This window comes from Engystomops pustulosus, chromosome 7 (genome assembly GCF_040894005.1).
Source record: "Engystomops pustulosus chromosome 7, aEngPut4.maternal, whole genome shotgun sequence".
In the NCBI taxonomy this organism is placed as follows: domain Eukaryota; kingdom Metazoa; phylum Chordata; class Amphibia; order Anura; family Leptodactylidae; genus Engystomops; species Engystomops pustulosus.
This window is the reverse complement of record NC_092417.1, coordinates 122,811,924-122,832,814: the sequence shown is the minus strand read 5'-3', so window position 1 is coordinate 122,832,814 and position 20,891 is coordinate 122,811,924. Positions and strand designations below refer to the sequence as shown.

The window sequence follows — 20,891 nt, the reverse complement described above, 5'->3', positions numbered from 1 at the left end:
GTTATTGTTGAATATTAGAGCTTGAAATAAAAATAAAGCTTGGAAGCTTCAGATACTCGTTAAAGGACATCTACCACCAGGATGAAGGATTGTAAACCAAGTAGGCTGACATACTGGTATGTGCCCCCTCTGGCAGGATCTGCTCTTCTTTAAGCTTCCCATGCCCTTGTTTTTAAGGAAAAAAAGACTTTAATAATTATGCAATAAGCCTAAGGGACCCCAGGCTCCATAGATGTTAATAGAGCCTGGAATCCCATATTTGCATAATTTTAAAAGACTTTTTAAAAACAAAACAGGACTTAGAAGCTAAAAGAAAAGCAGATTTTGCTAGCTGGGGCACACCCCAGTATGCGAATGTACTTGGTCTTCAATCCTTTATCCTGGGGGTAGATGTCCTTTAACGAGTATCTGAAGCTTCCAAGCTTTATTTTTATTTCAAGCTCTAATATTCAACAATAACACTTTGCACTCCATTTATTAGAGTATGTATTCTTTCCTATGGCAACCCTGATGTCCAATGAAGGATCCCAGGGCTGCCTGATGTCAGATCTTCTGCTGGCGATCAGAAGATCTCAAGTACAACTGTGGGGAAAAAAATAAATAAAATAAAAAGTTAATGTGAAAGAACAAAGTACCATAATTCCACCATTTTACATTAATCCTTACAGGACTTGTTTTTGCATTTGTTTTTTACTCCCCTCATTCTGAAAGAAATAACTGCATCATAATGTAGTACTACCAGCTCCTGTCAACCAAAAAATATAAAAGTTATGGTGATACGAAAATAAATGAGATTTTATCTATACAGGCAGTCCCCTACTTAAGAACACCCGACAGACGACCCCTGGTTACAAATGGGCCTATGGATATTGTTAAATTACTGTACTATATCCTTAGGCTACAATAAACAGCTATAACCGTTGTCAAAGGTGTCTGCAATTAAGCTTCACAATTGTCACAAAGACCAAAAAAAATTTGTCTGGGTTTACAGTTACAAAATATACAGTTCCGACTTGCATACAAATTCAACTTAAGAACAAACCTACGGAACCTATCTTGTACGTAACCCGGGCGCTGCCTGTATTAGTTATTCTTCATTAGTTGTAAAAATATAAATAAGACTATATAAATGAGGAATTACTGTAATCGTAGTGATCTATAGAATAATTAATATGTTATTTTTATGGTATGATTAATGGCCCATACAAATAGAAAGGAAACCAAAATTGTCGATTTTCTTTTCCTCCATACATTCAAGAGTTAATAAAATCTAATTAATAAGCTAATGACCTATTTTAATGAAGTATTAGAAAAGTGCATCACATGTCACAGAAAATAAGCCCTTATTTGTCCACATTGAAAAAAAAAAAATAAACATGGTATAGCCGTTAAAATGTTACAATGCAAATCTGCTCTGAATGGCACGCCTTCCCTTTAATGCCCTGATGTGTGCCCATACAGCAGTTTACTACCACATATGGGGTATTATCGTACTCAGTAGAAATTGGGTATCGAACTTTGTTGAGCGTTTTGGTATTTTATCCACTGAAAATGTGTACACTTTTTGAAAAACACATTCATTAAGCCAAAAAATTTAAATTTCAAAATTGTACACTATTTTGTTTTAACCCCTGTAAAATAATTAAAGGGTTAACAAACTTCATAAAAGTTGTTTTACATATGTTGAGGGGTGTAGCTTGTATAATGGGGTAATTTATGGGGTTTTACTAATTTTTTTTTTTTTTTTCCAAAGTGACTTGAAATCTGAGCAGGTCCCTCAAAATCGCACCTAAACTTCAAAGCCCCATAACCTCCTACAAAAATGAGAGGATGCGTAAAAAAAACAAAGCAACATAAAGCAGACATTCGGTTTATGTTAGTTATCAACATTTTTCAACTAACATGAAGTACAAAGTGTCACGAGAAAACAATTTCAAAATCACTTGCATATGTTAAAGCGTTCCAAAGTTATAACCACTTAGGCCCCTTCCACACTAGCGTTGCATTTCACGTCAGGGTGCAATGCGTGAAAAACTGACGTTTTTGGCTGCGTTTTTGTTCCATTTTTCCTTGGAGTAATTAGCGTTTTTGCGGTTTTCACGCGCGTGTTGTTAGCGTTTTTTTTTGCGTTTTCGGCGCGTTTTTCACGCGCGAGTCAATGGGAGACTCGAGCATTTTTCAAAGGGACCATGGTTTGGGATTAAAATGTGTTATTTAATTGAAAAATAATGTCTTCTGATAAGTTGCAAACATCTGCGATCTATTCTTCACTGTTCCCCGTGTATATTATCTCCCGACAAGTTAGCAGATGTGAAGAACAGTGAAGAATAGAATAAAAACAGTGAACACAGGATCATTTAAGAGAAAAACACAGTGCAGAACACAGTGCAGAATAGATTACAGATGTTCGGCACATTTGCTTACTTGTCAGGAGACACGCGCGGAACGGTGCGCCCAAAATAGCATGTGAAGAACAATATATATGTGTGTGAAGAACACATTGCAGATGTTTAAATACATCTGCAATGTGTTCTTCACACATATATATTGTTCTTCACATGCTATTTTGGGCGCACCGTTCCGCGCGTATCTCCCGACAAGTAAGCAAATGTGCCGAACATCTGTAATCTATTCTGCACTGTGTTCTGCACTGTGTTTTTCTCTTAAAGGAAACCTACCACCACAAATCTACCTATAAAGGTAGATTGGGTGGTAGGTGCATCAATGGGACGTGAGGATAGCCCTTTTAAGGGCTAATCCTCACGTCCCCTCACTTTTTGGGTAACTTTTATTCCACATATATTTAAATTTACTTATGCGGCTACCGGGGCGTGGAGTAGCCGCATACGAGATTACATGAGGCGGCTACTCCACGCCCCGGTACCCACTTTACCCCTCCTACTCACCCATCTTCGGCGCGCAGCTCCGCGTAGCTGCGCGCCCTCGTCCGGCGACCCTGCCGTCTGCGCATGCGCAGAAGAGCCGGCCCGCGCCTGTTTCGGAGCAGTGACCGCGCAGGCGCGGGCCTGCTCTTCTGCGCATGCGCAGACGGCTGGGTCGCCGGACGAGGGCGCGCAGCTACGCGGAGCTGCGCGCCGAAGATGGGTGAGTAGGAGGGGTAAAGTGGGTACCGGGGCGTGGAGTAGCCGCCTCATGTAATCTCATATGCGGCTACTCCACGCCCCGGTAGCCGCATAAGTAAATTTAAATATATGTGGAATAAAAGTTACCCAAAAAGTGAGGGGACGTGAGGATTAGCCCTTAAAAGGGCTATCCTCACGTCCCATTGATGCACCTACCACCCAATCTACCTTTATAGGTAGATTTGTGGTGGTAGGTGCCCTTTAAATGATCCTGTGTTCACTGTGTTCACTGTTTTTATTCTATTCTTCACTGTTCTTCATTGTGTTTTTTTAATTAAATGATCGTTCTCGAGCAGGGGAAATACTGTTATTCTGGTCACCTAGCAACCCTTACGTTTAAAACGCATTGCACTCGCATTGCACTTGCAATGATTGCGAGTGCAATGCGTTCTTGATGCATCTCCATAGACTTGAATGGGGCGGGAAAAACACAAGCACGCGCGTGAAAACCAACGCTAATGGAGAAAGACCCATTGAATACAATGGGACAGAGTGCAATGCAAGTTCTGCGCGTCAAATGCACGCGCAGAACTCGCGCGTGAAAAACGCCAGTGTGGAAGGGGCCTTATAGCGACACAGGGCAGATTTGAAAAAATGGGCCGTGTCAGGAAGGTGAAAAGTGGCTTCGCCGGTAGGGGGTTAATATTTCATGCAATGTACTGAAAAGTTAAAATAAAAATCCAAGTGTGGTGAAATTGACAAAAAAACACATTTGCTGCATTTTCTTGTGGGCTCTGTTTTTACGGCTTTCATACTGCGCTCCAAATTAAACTTCCTCATTATTCTTTAGGTCGCTACGATCACAGGAATACCAAATTTATATTGGTTTTATTAGGTTCAAGTATATTTAAAAAAAATTGTAAATCTTTTGTACAAAAAAATATTTGCCATTTTGCCAAATTCTGTTTGTTTTTCACAACTTAGTATATGTACCAGTTTTTTTTTTATCTCTTGATACAAGAGATAACCACGTTGTGGGTGATACTCAACGTGTTTATGATTTTTACTGTATAAGCTGATGCGAGTATAAGCCGAGGTACCTAATTTTACAACCAAAAACTGGAAAAACCCATTGACTCGAGTATAAGCTGAGGTTGGGAAATGCATTGGTCACAGCCTCCCTAGTATATAGCCATCCATCCCTCTGTAGTATATAGCAAGCCAGCCCCTAGTATGGCCAGCACATAAAAAAATAAACTGAGTACTCACCATTCCGACAGCCTGGGTAGCTCCTCTTCTGTCTTCATGTGCGCAAGTGCCGGCTCCAGGTCCACGACAGATTCGTGCGCACGGCCCGGCCAGCGTGGGGCGGGCACCCAAGCAAATGAAGACCGGGGCATCAGACTTGTGAGTACTTTGTATATGTACACTCACCGGCCACTTTATTAGGTACACCTGTCCATCTGCTCGTTAACACTTAATTTCTAATCAGCCAATCACATGGCGGCAACTCAGTGCATTTAGGCATGTAGACATGGTCAAGACAATCTCCTGCAGTTCAAACCGAGCATCAGTATGGGGAAGAAAGGTGATTTGAGTGCCTTTGAACGTGGCATGGTTGTTGGTGCCAGAAGGGCTGGTCTGAGTATTTCAGAGACTGCTGATCTACTGGGATTTTCACCACAACCGTCTCTAGGGTTTACAGAGAATGGTCCGATAAAGAAAAAACATCCAGTGAGCGGCAGTTCTGTGGGCGGAAATTCCTTGTTGATGCCAGAGGTTAGAGGAGAATGGGCAGACTGGTTCGAGCTGATAGAAAGGCAACAGTGACTCAAATCGCCACCCGTTACATCCAAGGTAGGCAGAAGAGCATCTCTGAACGCACAGTACGTCGAACTTTGAGGCAGATGGGCTACAGCAGCAGAAGACCACACCGGGTGCCACTCCTTTCAGCTATGAACAGGAAACTGAGGCTACAATTTGCACAAGCTCCTCGAAATTGGACAGTAGAAGATTGGAAAAACGTTGCCTGGTCCAATGAGTCTCGATTTCTGCTGCGACATTCAGATGGTAGGGTCAGAATTTGGCGTCAACAACATGAAAGCATGGATCCATCTTGCCTTGTATCAACGGTTCAGGCTGGTGGTGGTGGTGTCATGGTGTGGGGAATATTTTCTTGGCACTCTTTGGCTACTTTCAGCAGGATAATGCGCCATGTCATAAAGCTGGAATCATCTCAGACTGGTTTCTTGAACATGACAATGAGTTCACTGTACTCAAATGGCCTCCACAGTCACCAGATCTCAATCCAATAGAGCATCTTTGAGATGTGGTGGAACGGGAGATTCGCATCATGGATGTGCAGCCGACAAATCTGCGGCAACTGTGTGATGCCATCATGTCAATATGGACCAAAATCTCTGAGGAATGCTTCCAGCACCTTGTTGAATCTATGCCACGAAGAATTGAGGCAGTTCTGAAGGCAAAAGGGGGTCCAACCCGTTACTAGCATGGTGTACCTAATAAAGTGGCCGGTGAGTGTATATGTGTAATATTAACCCCTTAAGGACGCTGTTTTTTTCCGCTCATTTCTCGCTCTCCAACTTCAAGATTCCATAACTTTTTCATTTTTACGTGTACAGACCTGTGTGAGGGCTTATTTTGTGCGTAACAAATTTTACTTTCCCGTAATGTTATTTATTTTAACATGCCATGTACTGCGAAGCTGAAAAAAAATTCCAAATGTGGAAAAATTGAAAAAAAAAACGTCACGTTCTTATGGGCTCAATTTTTTCGACTTTGACTGTGCACTCAAAATAACACCTCAACTTTATTCTTTGGTTCGGTGCGATCGCGGTGATACCAAATTTATATAGGTTTTATTGTGTTTTAATACATTTTCAAAAATTAAACGAAAGTGTACAAAAAAGAAAAAAATTTTCTTGCCATCTTCTGACACTAATAACTTTTTCATACTTTGGTGCACGGAGATGTGTGATGTGTCATTTTTTGCGAAATGAGACGACTTTTTCATTGCTACCATTTTGAGGTCTGTGCGACATTTTGATCATTTTTTATTTCATTTTTTATGTGATGTAAAAAGGTGTAAAAGTCGCATTTCGGACATTTGACAGGGGGTCATTGCCGTTATTAGCGGTGGGGGTTTTCTGCAAAATGCAAAAACCCCCACCTTTGTATGAAGAGGACTCAGCCCGTGAGCCCTCTTCATACACCCCTTATACCTCTGCGCCGTAGAGCTACGGCGCAGAACGTTAAGGGGTTAATATATACATAATATAATAATGTATATAATATAATAATATACACACGCAGAAAAACTGCTTATACTCTAGTATGGAGAGAGTTTAGTCCTGAATCTTCTCGGCATTGAGTTCTCATGCTGCCGACTTGTAGTCGACAGATGAATAGGAGCAACTACAGTTGCGCAGAGCTCCATCTGTTGCTGGTGCATTACCAACAGTGAAACAGGAGCTACTGTGTTGTGTTGTGTAGAGCTTGCCTGCTGCCAGAGACGAGCCTGAAGAGAAAGGGTAGATAGATCTCCAGAGGTCTTAGGGGGCGAGGAGTAGCCTTCCACGCCAGAGCTCAGGCACCCAGTGGTACTTGCAATTAATTTGCATAAGGAGAAATTGAGAATAAAAGTTTTAGCTAAAAACTAAAGCTAACAAAGTATGAACAAACTTTTTACATATGAGGGATGCATTTTCCTATTATTTTGAAGTACAACTGTAAAGTAAAATAACTTTTGCTCAACTCTGCAAAAATAAGTATTCTCTAATTTACTATAATTGGCTAACTGTAGGTGTTTAACAGAGGCCTTACCAGGCTAATCTTCATTTGCCATGCTTTCTGTTTGCCATGGGGAACTGTATAGTACAGCTAGAGACGACAGGAGGCTTGTTGAGATGGTCTGTAGGGCCTGTAGTGATGAAACAACTTCATCATACGCTTCCAGCCAAATACAAATCGGCTGTCCTGCATCATTTGAAAGTACTTAGTTCGATGCAGAGGACCTGTAGTGATGGTACAAGCATTTGACTTATCACATCCTCCAGATCGGCCAATTACAAACTTGCTCTCCTGTTCAGTGGGCTGAGCTGATGTTACAAACAGGAAGTGCCCTCCCACATCAGAATTAGCTGAATCTGAATCTAATTTTATATATACTAGATATATCTCAGGTTAGGAAGAAGCCAGCAGTATGATACAGGTATCATTGGAATTCTTATCAAAGACTCTCTCCAGCTGTGCTAACACTATTTTTTGTCAGCAACTTTACAGTTGCACTTCAAGCCTCATTCAGGTCTCTTGAAAGCTGAGGAGGTCTTTCAAAACATAGGTCCTGTGATTTTTATCAGGGTTGTGGTGTTGGAGTCGTGATAAAGTGGACCGACTCCACAACTCCTGATCTAAGAATTTATGCCTGGGGTAGCAACATTTATTGGTCCAAGGGCCACATTGTCATTCTGCACACTGTGACATGTTGCGTGATTCTCAGGTGATTACCATCCCCAGTGGCTATAGTGCAGCCTGTGCTGTATGCTCACTGCTGGGGGAGGTCTCCTTTTGGTTTTGGATTTTAGTAGTACCATTTGCACTGTAGTAACTCTGTTTGACCAGCAGATGGCAACATTATCCCTATTGGCCTTTTTTCTCACTGACTGAGTCTCAACAACTGCTCTTGGTTCTCTGCAGGTACAGCACACAGGGTGCATACAGCAATGATTTACCTCTCCCAATGGGGTTCCCTCAGGCAGCTCTGTTGTCCAGGAATGATAAGTGTTAGCCTTTTGTTGTTCTGTTGCTTAGTAACGATCTGCAGGAGCTCGGCTGTGTGTGAAAGCTGGGCTCATGCAGTAATAGCTGGGATTGCAATACTCGCGATCCTGACTGTAACCCCCATGGACTGTGTCGTTTATGGAGCTGTGCCGGGTACTCACCTGGCCGGTCAGTCCTATAAAGGTCCCCAGGGCTGTTAGATTGTGCATTCAGCACTTTCTAACAGGCACCAATCTATCACAGTGCATAGGCTGACTATGTAATTTGCTGCAATACATTTGTTCAAATGATCACTTGTTCATGTCCCACATTGGGACAAAGTAAAACGGTAAATTTTTAAAAAGTGTAAATATAAAATAAATGAATAATATAAATTTCGAGAATAGAAGAGACTGCCATGTCTTGTACCATTTCCTCGGGGTCTGACTCCTGGCCTCCAACTGACCTGGAAGTCCCTGGGTCAGAAGGAAAGGAAGTCGTTTGACCCCTGAGAGGTCTCCGCGCTCTGACTGCGTGTGACAGTGGCAATGGTCGTTGCAACCGCGGTCAGCGCCCACTTCTTTTCCACTTCTGATCCAGTTGCCAAGGCAGACGGACTGGCCCTGTCCTGAGACAGCCTGGTTGGGGTTAGATTCTGCATGGAGTCCGCACCTGCAAATCTTTCCTCCACCGCTTTTAGCTGTCTCTCCCTACACTAGTAGTCTCAGAGGGCAACAGGTGTCCAGAGGCTGGCAGGCCACTCCCTATAGTAGCCTGACCCTCTGCTTGGATGGTCCTCTCTCCCAACGGCAAAGTGGGACCCATGACCCTACCCGCCCCCACAGTCCTGGCAGTAGGTAGTAGACTCACAGGAATATCATAGGATACCCCCACCTCCCTTACATCCTTCCCGGCACCCTAGTCCAAATATACTTTGGCAATGGGCATTCCCGGTTCTGTTCCTCCAATTCCGGACACAGTGAGGGTTTTCCTGGGTATCAAATCATGTGGGGACATCAGTTCTAGTCGTACAAGGGTTAGCTCAGCCCCCGTGTCCCTCAGTCCCATGGCCGTGGTCTGGCCTACGGTGATGGGCTGCAATTTATCATTGGACCTCCCACCACACCCACCCACACACAAAACAGGGGACGGTTTCAGGGACATTACCGGGCCGTGTCCCGACTTTTTGCACAGATGACATACGCAGGGTTCACCAACCGGCATGGAGAGGGAAAGATGCCCCCTTGGGCTTAGGGGCTGGGGTAGCAGGGATGGTCTCCCTGGCAGGGATAGTGTTTGTCTTACCCCCTCTCCAGGCCTCTTGTCCTCCTCCGATTGTTGCTGTACTCATCTGCCAGGCCAGCTGTTTCCAACACTTCCTTCAGCTTCCGGTCACGGATGTGCTGCTGTAATTCCTCCGGGCAATTCCACAAAAACTGCTCAATGGCTATTTGCTCCTTCAGCTGCTGGAAGGTGGTAAGTCCTGAGGTCCACTGCTCGGGGATGTGCCCTCATGTGGTCAGTCCAGCTGTCAGCAGACCCCCACTTCCGGGAGGTCTCATGGGTCAAGTTGTACTGACTGATCAGAGCCTGCACGATATCAGGGTGGTCTCACTAGACAAATAGCCAAATATTTCCAGGGCCTTCCCTCTGAGACCAGGGGAAAGGTACTGGACCAATTGGTCCGCAGGTCCATGATACTGTTGACAAGTTTTTTCAAAAGAAGCAAAAAAGTGTCCAAGTCAGTACCTTTATCCAGCAGGGGAAAGTCCTCAGTCCGCAGCTTTGGGACATGGTTCTCCGGTTACACTGGACTAGCAAGAGCAGACTATTATGCCTTGATGATCTGGTGCTCACGTTTCCGCTGTCTTTCTGTTTTTCTGCAGCCTCTGCTCGCTCTGTAGCCTCTGGGCAGAGTTCCCCCTCGCCTTGAACAATAGCGCCCCCCACCTCCTCCTGGTCCAACTGCGGTACTGGGTAATGTCCACAGCTGTGGGAGCATTCTTTTTGCCTTTGTTCCTTCCGGCCATTCTCACAGCTGTTATCTCGATCCCACACTGCTTGCCACCAATATGAAGGAAACCACAACGCTCCAGACCCCTAAAGGGTGCGCAAGGTCACTTGGTTATACTTTTATAGACACTCCCAGAACGCACGGGTTCTGAGTGGCGCAGGAAGTGATTTTAAAGTTGTCCACACAACTTCTGGAAATGGCACAACAATAAATCACAGCCCTGAATGGCTATAAGATTCCTCTCACTAGCCTCAGTGAGACAGAATGTTATCAACCTTGTGACGCTGCCACCAGTTCTCCTTTAATATAAGCCCGGTTTGTAACAGGATTATATAGGGTGCGAAACCAACCCGGTAGCATGTATATAAGAGACTTGGATGTGGGGATTCGTGGATCGAGATAAAAGAGCAACACAGATTCGATTTTATATTTAAAAATATTTTATATTTAAAAAATTTAAAAACACTAGACAAAAATATATACAGTTGGGATGTATACAGTTACACAGAGTACCAAATACAAGGTAGCACTACAAGTAACAGCAGTTCAGCTAGTTACCTTTGTGTGTGGTTAATGAAACTGGATAGTACACACCTTAAGATCCTTCTCTGCACTTGATGTTACAACGGTTCCCAGACAAAAGACAATGCGGCCTTAGAGGTGCCTGATTATATCAGGTGGAGTCGCACCTCTGTCCACCCAACAGGAGGAGTCATGGGTCCTTCCTACCTGGTACTATAAACAGAGCCCTGGAGAAGCCATAGCTTCTCAAGGGTAAGTCGTAGGGTCATGGTTCTGGTATCATTGGGAATGCATGGAGACGATCTGACTCCAGAGGTCTTTGAAGCAAGGTCACCTGCTGTGTGATCGTAAACAACCTAGGTCAATTTGGCCAATTAAGCCAATTGGGGGAAAGTGGTGTCGGAAAAGGCTTCCCTCCCCCTGGTCACATTTATCACACAAACCTACAGAACCTATCTTGCCTATCAGAACCTAACCTGCCTGTATTATTATTTAAGATCCCCTAATGCCCCATCACATAAAGAAGTCAAATTTGACATTAAAGTGAAAATCGCCACAAAACACTACATACTGGGTATAACCACGTCTGAAACAACCTGTAGCATAAAATACAATTATTACTTAACCCAAACGGTGAATGCCGTGAAAAAAAAAATAAAATAAAAGCCCAGCAAAAATTTGGATATTTTCACATCCAACCTCATTTTAAAAAAAAAGAATCAAAGAGAACAAAAAATAAAATTTACCCTGACAAGATACCAATAAAAAGTACAGCTATTCTCACGTCCCATACATCCACCTACCACCCCTTCTACCTTTTATAGGTAGAATCGTGGTGGTAGGTTCCCTTTAAAAATAAATCTCATGAATAAGCTATTGAACCCCCCCAAAATGATGTACCCAAAAAGTGGATTTTATGCCAGAAATAAATCCCCATATATCCATGTTACAAAAAAAAAACATTTTATGGCCTGTAAAACGGGACCGTACAACTCTGTTATTAATGTCCGTCCGTTTACTAACACATATGGGGGTATCAACATACTCAGGAGACAAACTTTTTGGAGCTTTTTTTCATTTAATCCGAAATGTGAAATTTAAATTTTTGGGCAAAATGAATGTGTTCTCCAAGAAAATTACAAATTGTAAATTTACATTTTGATTTTACCTCTGTAAAACACCTGAAGAGTTAACAAACTACTTACAGTTTGTTTCTCATACATTGAGGGGTGTAAGTTTCTATAATGCAGATTATGCTATAAAATATAATGCTATTATGTGGTTTTACTTTTATTAGGCCTCTCAAAGTTGCTTGAAAACTGAGCCTGTAAATAAAGATATTGGATCTTATATTCTTATACAGTGCTATTAAATGACTCTATTAAGGATATTCCATTAAAATGTCGGGAACATTGGAATAGAGAGGTGGGGCCCATTGAAGAGGAACAGTGGACTGAAGCTTTGGAATTGGTGCCAACCCTCTCGCCCAGTGAAGCACGTAGGATGTCTCACTTATTTCTTTTACACCGAACATATAGGTCAACCCAAATACTATTTCGGATAGGAGCTAGGCTTAATTCATAATGCCCGAGATGTGGAACTGAAGAGGCAGATATACTCCACATGATGTGGGGATGTAGGGAACTGGAGTCTTTTTGGAAATCTATATTACAATTGACGCGTAAAGTCTTCTCTGTAACTATTGAAGAAAGTCCACTAGCGTGTCTATTGGGAGTACTGAAGATAGACAACCTGACAGAACCTAATAATATTGCAATACAAAGATCCTTATATCAAGCTAGAAAAGTTATAGCTGCTCATTGGATTAGGCCTAGGCCACCGGACAAGAAAGAGTTTATAGACCGTTTGAATGCAATAATACTATTGGAATATAGCGCGTATGTGAAGAGGAATCGGGGTCTCCAAATTTGAAAAGATTTGGGGCAAGTGGCTAGATACGCCTGGTTTACCATCAAACTCCCTTATAAGACTAAAAAATAGCTTAGAATTTCAATTATCATTTGCAAAATAAGTAAAGATAGGTTTAGGTCTTCTTTAATATGTGAATAATTATATGAGACCTGAAGGGTCTTAGAAGAGCTGGCTCGCAAGGGTGGGTGGGGGTAGTTGGGAAGGGAGGGAGGGAGTATGCTACTAATAATAAGCGTAAATGATAAAACGTACATACTGTAAGAGAAAAAGGATACAACTGTTATTCTCTTGCAATGCTTTTATGAATAGAATTTGAGTTTGTATTATTGTATAAAGCCAGAGCTTATTGTAAAGATATGTACGTACTCCCTCCAGGTTGTACTTGTTGGGTGTGTTGTTATATAAAAAAATGTTCAATAAAAATATCTGAATCAAAAAAAAAAAAAAAAAAAAAAAAAAAAAGATATTGGGGATTTTCATAAAAATGGGAAAATATATGTGCAACCACAATTCTGGGCCCCATAATAACTTAGAAAAATGAGAGGATACATAAAAAGCCATGCCAATACAAAGCCGATATTTAGAAAATGTTATTTATAGCCAGGCAATGTAAATCAAACTATTAAAAACTACTGAAATGAATCAGAATACCAGTGATTTTCAACCTTTTTTGAGCCGCAGCACACTTTTTATACTTAGAAAATCCTGGGGCACACCACCAACCAAAATAGCACAAAATGACACTAAAACAGTCATAAAAGGCCTCCCTTTACTAATAAAAAACCCCTAGCGGCCTCCCTTAACTAATAAGCCCCAGCCTCCCTTTACTAATAAAAAAAAAGACCCTAGCTGCCTTCCCTATACAAATAATAACCTTATATACTTACCCTTGATGTCTTCTTCCGCGTACCTTCACTCCTAATGGCGATCCGCCCACCCCGCGTCGGCGATCCGCCCATCTTCTGTAGCTCCTGCACCTGACGTCAGCTCGCGTCAGTAACGTGACATGGGCCGCGCGGCGCAGGAGCTATAGAAGATGGGCGGATCGCCGACGCGGGGCTTGTAGGTGAGTATGGGGCAGAAACACGGGGGCGCGGCGGCAGCATTACACAGGGGCACCATAGTTCGGGGAATTTTCCCCGCGGCACACTCAACCATGTGTCGCGGCACACTAGTGTGTCGCGGCACACAGGTTGAAAATCACTGAGAATACTGACAAGGACAAATTTAAAGTCAGCATAGCATATTTGAGGGAAAGTTAGATTTTTTCCTTATTGTTATGTAAAACATCATAGTATAAAAGGCTGGAAAAAATATGCAATTTCATCCTTTTAGAATTAAGTAAATGTTTATTCCCCATAATCCGTGATATTTTTTCTCTCCAAAAAAGCATCCAGGCCTCTCTTGAACATGTACATAGATACTGCCATAACAACCTCCTGCGGCAGAGAGTTCCATAGTCTCACTGCTCTTACAGTAAAGAACCTTTGTCTATGTTGATGGTAGAATCTCCTCTCCTCTAGGCGCAGAGGATGCCCCCTTGTCCTGGTCACAGGCCTAGGTATAAAAAGATCTTTGGAGTGATCCTTGTACTGTCCGTTCAGGTATTTGTAATTGTAATGAGGTCTCCCCTCAGTCGTCTTTTTTCTAAACTGAATAATCCCAAATTGTGTAATCCGTTATGGTATTCTATTCCCGTCATTCCCCTAATAATCTTTTGGTTTTTCTCTTCTTCACCTGTTCCAGTTCTACTTTGTCCTTATTTTACACTGCTGCCCAAACTGTACACAAATTCCATGTGTGGTCTGACCAGGGATTTGTATAAGGCCAAAACTATGTCTATCATGAGAATCTATTCCTCTTGATACATCCCATAATTTTATTTGCTTTAGCAGCAGCTGCCTGGCACTGGTCACTTTTCAGTTTTACTTTTACCAAGTAATTGACTGTTTATAACATAATTATACTTACATAATTATATTGTTTCCATGGCCCAAGTTCATAACCTTACATTTATCTACATTAAACCTCATCAACCATTTCTCTGCCCATTCCTCAAGCTTCCATAAATCCCTCTGTAATGCTACACTATCGGCCTCAGTATTAATTACTTAACCCCTTAACGACCTGGCCCTATTTAGTTTTTCACTTCCATTTTTCACTCCCCACCTTCAAAAATCTATAACTTTTTTTTTTCCATGTAAAGAGCTCTGTGGCTTGTTTTCTGCGTAACAAATTGCACTTCATAGTGATGGTATTTAATTTTCCATGTCGTGTACTGAGAAGGAGGAAAAAAATTCCAAATACAGTGAAAATGGTGAAAAAACACATTTGCGCCGTTTTCTAGTGGGCTCGGATTTTACGGCTTTCGCTGTGCGCCCCAAATGACATGTCTACTTTATGCTTTGGGTCGGTGCGATCAAGGGGATAACAACTTTGTATAGGTTTTATAATGTTTTCATACATTTACAAAAATTAAAACCTCCTGTACAAAATTTTTTTTTTGAGCACTAATAACTTTTTCATGCTTCAGTGGACGGAGCTTCGACTGGTGTCATTTATTGCGACTTTTGATGACGTTTCAAATGTTGCCATTTTTAAAACTATACGACCTTTTGATCACTTTTTATAGAATTTTTTAGATTTTTTAAAAACGCAAAAAAGTGCCATTTTCGACTTTGGGCGCTTTTTTCTGTTAGATATTTTGATAGATCGGGCCTTTTCGGACACGGCGATACCTAATGTGTTTATGATTTTTACTGTTTATTTATATTTCAGTTCTATCAGTATTATCAGTTATTATCAGTATTTTTCAGACTCCCTAAGGTACTTTAACCCTAGGTTGTCTGATCGATCCTATGATATACTTCCATACTACAGTATGGCAGTATATGGGGATTTTCCTCCTCATTCATTATAATGTGCTGATAGCACATTGCAATGAAAGGGTTAAAACGAGACAGCCTCAGGTCTTCGGAAGACCCACGGCTGTCATGGCGACGGATTGCTGCTCCCCGATGACGTCATGCACCAATCGCGGTTGTTACCGGCTATGGGTCCCTCTCCATGCACCGGGACCCGACGCGCTGTACTATTGCGGCGTGCGTCGGTAAGGGGTTAATACAGCTAAGTATCATCTACAAATATTGAAACTTGACTGTGTAAACCCACTACAAGCTCATTAATAAAAATATTAAAAAGAATAGGCCCCAATAATGACACCTGTGGCACTCCACTGGTAATGTCAACCCAATCTGAGAATGTCTCATTAATCACTAAGCCAGTTACTTTCCCAAATACACAGATTTTCCCCTATTCCCAGCATTCCCCTATTCTCATTTTATGTACCAACCTTTTTATGCAGCACTGTGTCAAATGCTTTGAAAAATATCCATATTTACAACATTCACAGCCTCCCCCAGGTCTAGTCTGGAACTTACCACCTCATAAAAGCCAATCAGATTAGTCTGACAGGACCGGTCCCGCATAAACCTATGCTGATGCTTGGTTATAAGGTTATGTACAGTAAAATACTCCAGGATATATTTGAGGAAACCCTCAAATATATTTCCCACAACAGAAGTTAGACTCTCAGGTCTGTAGTTTTTTGATTAGTTTTTGTATATTGATACCACATTTGCTATGCAACAGTTCCAGTGTAACAGAACCAGTCCATCGGGAATCTTCAAATATTAAAAATAACAGTCTGTTCATTACGGTTTATAGTTAATGCAGGACCCATGGGTGTATGCCATTTGGCTCTGGTGATTTGTCTATCTTAGTGGTTGTGAGGCAGTTCCGTACCTCTTCCTGGGTTAAACTTACAGTAAAATGGCCCTTTCCTCATCTCCTTTCACCATGATCCCCAGGTTATTCCTCAGAGAGATCACACTCTCTATTTTAAGTTTCTCATCATTTGTTTACCGTATATACTAGAGTATAAGCTGAGTTTTTTTAGCACAAAATTTGTGCTGAAAAACCCTAACTCTGCTTATATTCGAGTCTATTAAAATAATTAAGACTGCCCCTTGTAGGTCCTCTCCCTGCTTCCGATGCTCTGGTGCCTCTTTGGGTTCTTCCACGCCTCTTTGGGTCCCCTCGCGATGCCGGCATCTCACAAAACAAGACGTCGGCAAGCGGCTGACGTCATTGTGTGTGCCGGCTGAGCGCGAAGAGTCAACCGAAGATGGCCTACAGGAGGCGTCGGAAAGGTTAGATGCAGTTTTTGTTTTTGTTTTTTAACTACAGGGGTCAGGCTGGCTATATACTACAGAGGGCTGGCAGGCTATACACTACAGGGGGCTGGCAGGCTACACTCTACAGGGGCTGCCAGGCTATATACTGGGTGGGCTGTGACCAATGCATTTCCCACCCTCGGCTTATACTCGAGTCAATAAGTTTTCCCAGTTTTTTGTATTAAAATTAGGTACCTTGACTTATACTCAAGTTATGCGGTACTCTCCTTGGCAATATTTCTCTCAGGCGCTATTTTTGCTGTCTTTACGTGATTTTTACAGAATTTATTTCTCCCTCTATAATCCTGTAATGCATCATCGCTACCCACACGTTTTGGCACCTTAACCACCTTATCTTTCTCGCTTGTTGCTCTCCATACAGTACTACTTAAGCCCTAAACCCCTTAATTTCTCCGATCGCAGCTGTTAACCCCTAACACGCAGCGGTTACGTGCAAGGGGCATTTAACAATAATCCCCCCTCCCCCGTGGCGCTTACCAGGGGGTCCGCTGCTCCTATCGCAGCGCCGGGACTGCGCGATCATCTTTCGGGAGCTGGGTCCTGCCTTCTGGCTATAACACTGGACTGCATAAGGATATGACAAGGAATGGAAGGCTTGGTTAACCCTTCCCAGGGAAACCATCCTGCCTAAGGGGTGAAGGAACCACTCTCACATATAATAATATAAAACCCATTTCCTTGATGTGTCACTTGGATAATAATACATACAAATTCACAAGCTAGGGGCACCTTAACTCTGCTGGATATAGCATATAACAAAGATTGTCTTAATCGAAATGTATGTAATATCGCTGCATGACTACGTGTGTGTGTATATATATATATATAATATATTATGGTCATAGTTACAAACATAACAAAAACGCATCAAAACGCAACATACCACATTGCCTGGCACATGTGGCATTTTGAACCCGTTTTTGGGCCCTTTTTAAGCAGTCCATTAAAAAACGCATGCGTTTTAATTAAGATAATTGGTAAAACCGGTCAAAAACGCATGCATTTTTTTTACGGACTACTTTAAAACAGCCCAAAAAAAACAGGTTCAAAATGCCACGTGTGCCACTGGCCTTAGGGCGTGTTCACATGTTGCGTTTTCATTGCGTTGGAAACACATTACAACAGCTGGGGAGAGGTGACTGTTAACGTTTCCGTTTACAAAACTCATCGTCTCAGCTTTTGTAATGCGTTTAAAGCGCAATGAAAATGCAGGCCAAAATGCAACGTGTGACCGTGCCCTCATTCATGTATTCTGGCTGCGTGCAGAAGCAATATTTCCATGTGATGAGCACAGTGCTATCTTTACAACTAGCTTTTGTTTCTGTGGCCGTGTTGCTTTCAGATCTTCAATACCTTTTCATATATTTTTTTTCTTTCGTCTCCTAGGTGCTGCCATTGCTGGTGTTTACAAAGCTGCTGCCAAGGAAATGATTCCATTTGAAGCTCTTGTTCTTGGTGTGGGACAGACTTTCTGTGTGCTTATCGTATCATTTTTAAGGATTTTAGCGACTTTATAACCCACACCACATCAACCTGAGGCTATGTTCACATGTGGCATTTACATTGCATTTTGAAATGCTATACAACAGCTGTGGAGAGCTGTTAACAATGCATTTACATTGTGTTAACATTATATCTGCAAGTTGCTAATGTTACCTTAATGTTTAAACAATGGAAACAAACATGTTAACATTGTGTATTGTAAATGCAAATGTTAAAAGCCATGTAATTGAGCAACTCGCCTCTAATCAGCTGTTGCATTGCGTTTCAAAATGCCACATGTGAATACAGCCTGATGGTCCTCAGAGGATGCACATCTTGGTTGAAGAATACATATGGGAGCCTTGCAGCCATGTCATTACTACAATGGTGGTTAAGATAGTCACATTGCCTTTACACATAAGTACTTGTAGAAATTGGGTCACAGCAATGTAAGGCTGGTGGCACACGGGCCGTTTTGAATCCGTTTTATGGCCGCTTTTAAGCAGTCCGTTAAAAAACCGCATGCGTTTTTGAGCAGTTTTACCAATCTACCAAAAAACGGATGCGATTTTCAAAAACTGATGCCTTTTTAACGGACTGCTTAAAAACAGCCCAAAAACTGGTTCAAAACACCACGTGTGCCGCCGGCCTAATGCAATGATGCAATGCCAGCGAGCTTATCAATGAATTGTATCAGATAATGAAAATTTGAATTCATAGACCTAGTAATTGTTCCAGCCATTCATACAATTGGTTCTGTTTCTGGACTATTAGGGTGATGGCACACGTGGTGTTTGAACACGTTTTTGGGCCATTTTTAAGCAGTCCGTTAAAAAACGCATGCGTTTTTTGAAAACTCATTCGTTTTTGACAGGTTTGGCAAATTATCTTAATTCAAACAGGTCAAAAAAGCATTTTGATGGACTGCTTAAAAAGGGTCCAAAACGCGTTCAAAACTCCACGTGTGCCATCACCCTTAGGGCGCATTCACATGATACGTTGCGTTTTTGACGCATTCCACTGGCTTCAGCCTTGATCACATGCTAAGGATACATTGCAGATGCAGTGGAAATGCAATGTAACCTTAGCATGTAATCAAGGCTGAAGCCAGTGGAATGCGTCAAAAACGCAACGCATTGTGTGAATGCACATTTACAAAAGCAGCTTATTTAGCAGAGAATAACTGAATTCATGGGGTGCTGTCTTCTGCTGTACAGTCTTTACGCACGCGATAATGTATGTGCGTGCTGTGAAAAAAAGTTCTTGTGTGATAGTCCACTAATAAGAGCTGCATATTAAGGCTGTGTTCACACATTGCATTTACATATCGATAACTTGAGGTTACATTTCATTAACATTGTGTTTACGCAAATGCAGTGTTAATACAATCGCAATGCGTGAACATCACCTGACTGGCCCTTGACAATAGACAGTTTCTTCCGCCGTGTGGCAGGAACAGCAGGTTGCCATGTAGCAGACTTTAAATTATCTCTGCCTCGCTTTTAATCTCAGGGCGGTTTTTCTAATATTGTACCTTTTAACTCTTTCTAACACTTTTTCTTCCGCGGGTAGTCATTTAGAACTATTTGAACATTTTACTCAGATTTTTATTTTTAACCCTATTGCTGCTGATGCATATTCTTAATTTTTTGGATCTGCAAAGACATAAAATTATATTTTGAAAAGAATCTCTGTGTGTAATGGTATGTTTTGAATTTTAAAGTTGTCATTACTAATTGGTTTCTAAATATTATGCAGTTCCAAATATTTGAGAAAAATGTATCTGACAAAACATAATTTCCTGTCTTTCAGGCAAATGAAAATTATATATTATATTTTATTAAAGAACGTTTTTCACCACTTCCACCAACTCAAACTTTGAGGGCGCGTTCACACATTGCGTTTTGACCTGCGTTTTAATTGCGTTTGAAACGCATATACAACAGCTGAGGAGAGGTGATTTGCCTAATTGCATCACTGTTAATGTCTCCGTTTACAAAAAGCGTTTGTACGTTTGTAAACGCAATGTTAACACACGCGTTAACAAAACGCATGTGTTAACATTGCGTTTACAAACGTAAACGGTAATGTAATAAGGCAAATTACCTCACATCAGCTGTTGTATATGCGTTTCAAACGCAATGAAAACGCAACCAAAACGCAATGTGTGAACGCGCCCTGAGGCTGGGTTCATACTTTGCAAACTGCATCTCAACTGCAATGATTTTGGGTGCCGTTTCTAAATTTCACAGGTGAAAGACATTAACTAAACAAGTGAATCACATTTATTGAACAGGTTTCCCCTGAGGGCGCGTTCCTACCGCGACGCTTGCGCACAGGGGGCGTGGCTCGGGGCGATCGCATATGCGTTTCCAGAGGAACGCATGACGCATGTGATCGGGTTATTTTCGGATAGTAAAAACCACATCCTTTTTTTGAAAACGCATGTGTTTTTAACTAAGATAATTGGTAAAACCAGTCAAAAACGCATGCATTTTTTACGATCTGAAAACGCACAACTAAAAACGGTCCAAAAATGGCCTAAAAACTCCACATGTGCCGTTTTGTCTGCGTTTGCAAACGCAAACAAGGCCGCACCCACCGGGGCGGGCCACGGCCTGATCACATCGGCGTTTCTATGGTAACGCCTGCCATCGGGAACGAGCCGCCTGTGTGTTGCATTTAATTAACGCAAAACACCAGCTGCTCGTTCCCGATTGCAGGCATTACCATAGAAACGCAAATGCGATCGGGCCGCGGACCGCCCCGGTGGGTGCAGCTTTGTTTGCATTTGCAAACGCAGACAAAACGGCACGTGTGCCA

At 42.1% G+C, this 20,891-nt stretch overlaps 1 protein-coding gene and 1 long non-coding RNA gene across 2 annotated transcripts in view; one reads left to right on the top strand and one right to left on the bottom strand.

Moving 5' to 3' along the window:
• Nucleotides 1–19,128, top strand: part of TMEM170A (transmembrane protein 170A) — a 41,419-nt gene extending 22,291 nt beyond the window's left edge. Inside the window, exon 3 of the mRNA XM_072117722.1 lies at nucleotides 17,973–19,128. Within this exon, the coding sequence (XP_071973823.1) occupies nucleotides 17,973–18,103 (131 nt within the window). The 3' untranslated portion in view covers nucleotides 18,104–19,128. The remainder of the gene's footprint in view (nucleotides 1–17,972) is intronic.
• On the bottom strand, nucleotides 649–7,869 carry LOC140070804 (uncharacterized). The gene is made up of 3 exons (XR_011848989.1): nucleotides 7,835–7,869; nucleotides 6,927–7,023; nucleotides 649–745 (listed from the first exon to the last, which is right to left on the bottom strand). It is a non-coding gene; the product is annotated as an uncharacterized lncRNA (long non-coding RNA).
• Nucleotides 19,129–20,891: the final 1,763 nt, after the last annotated feature.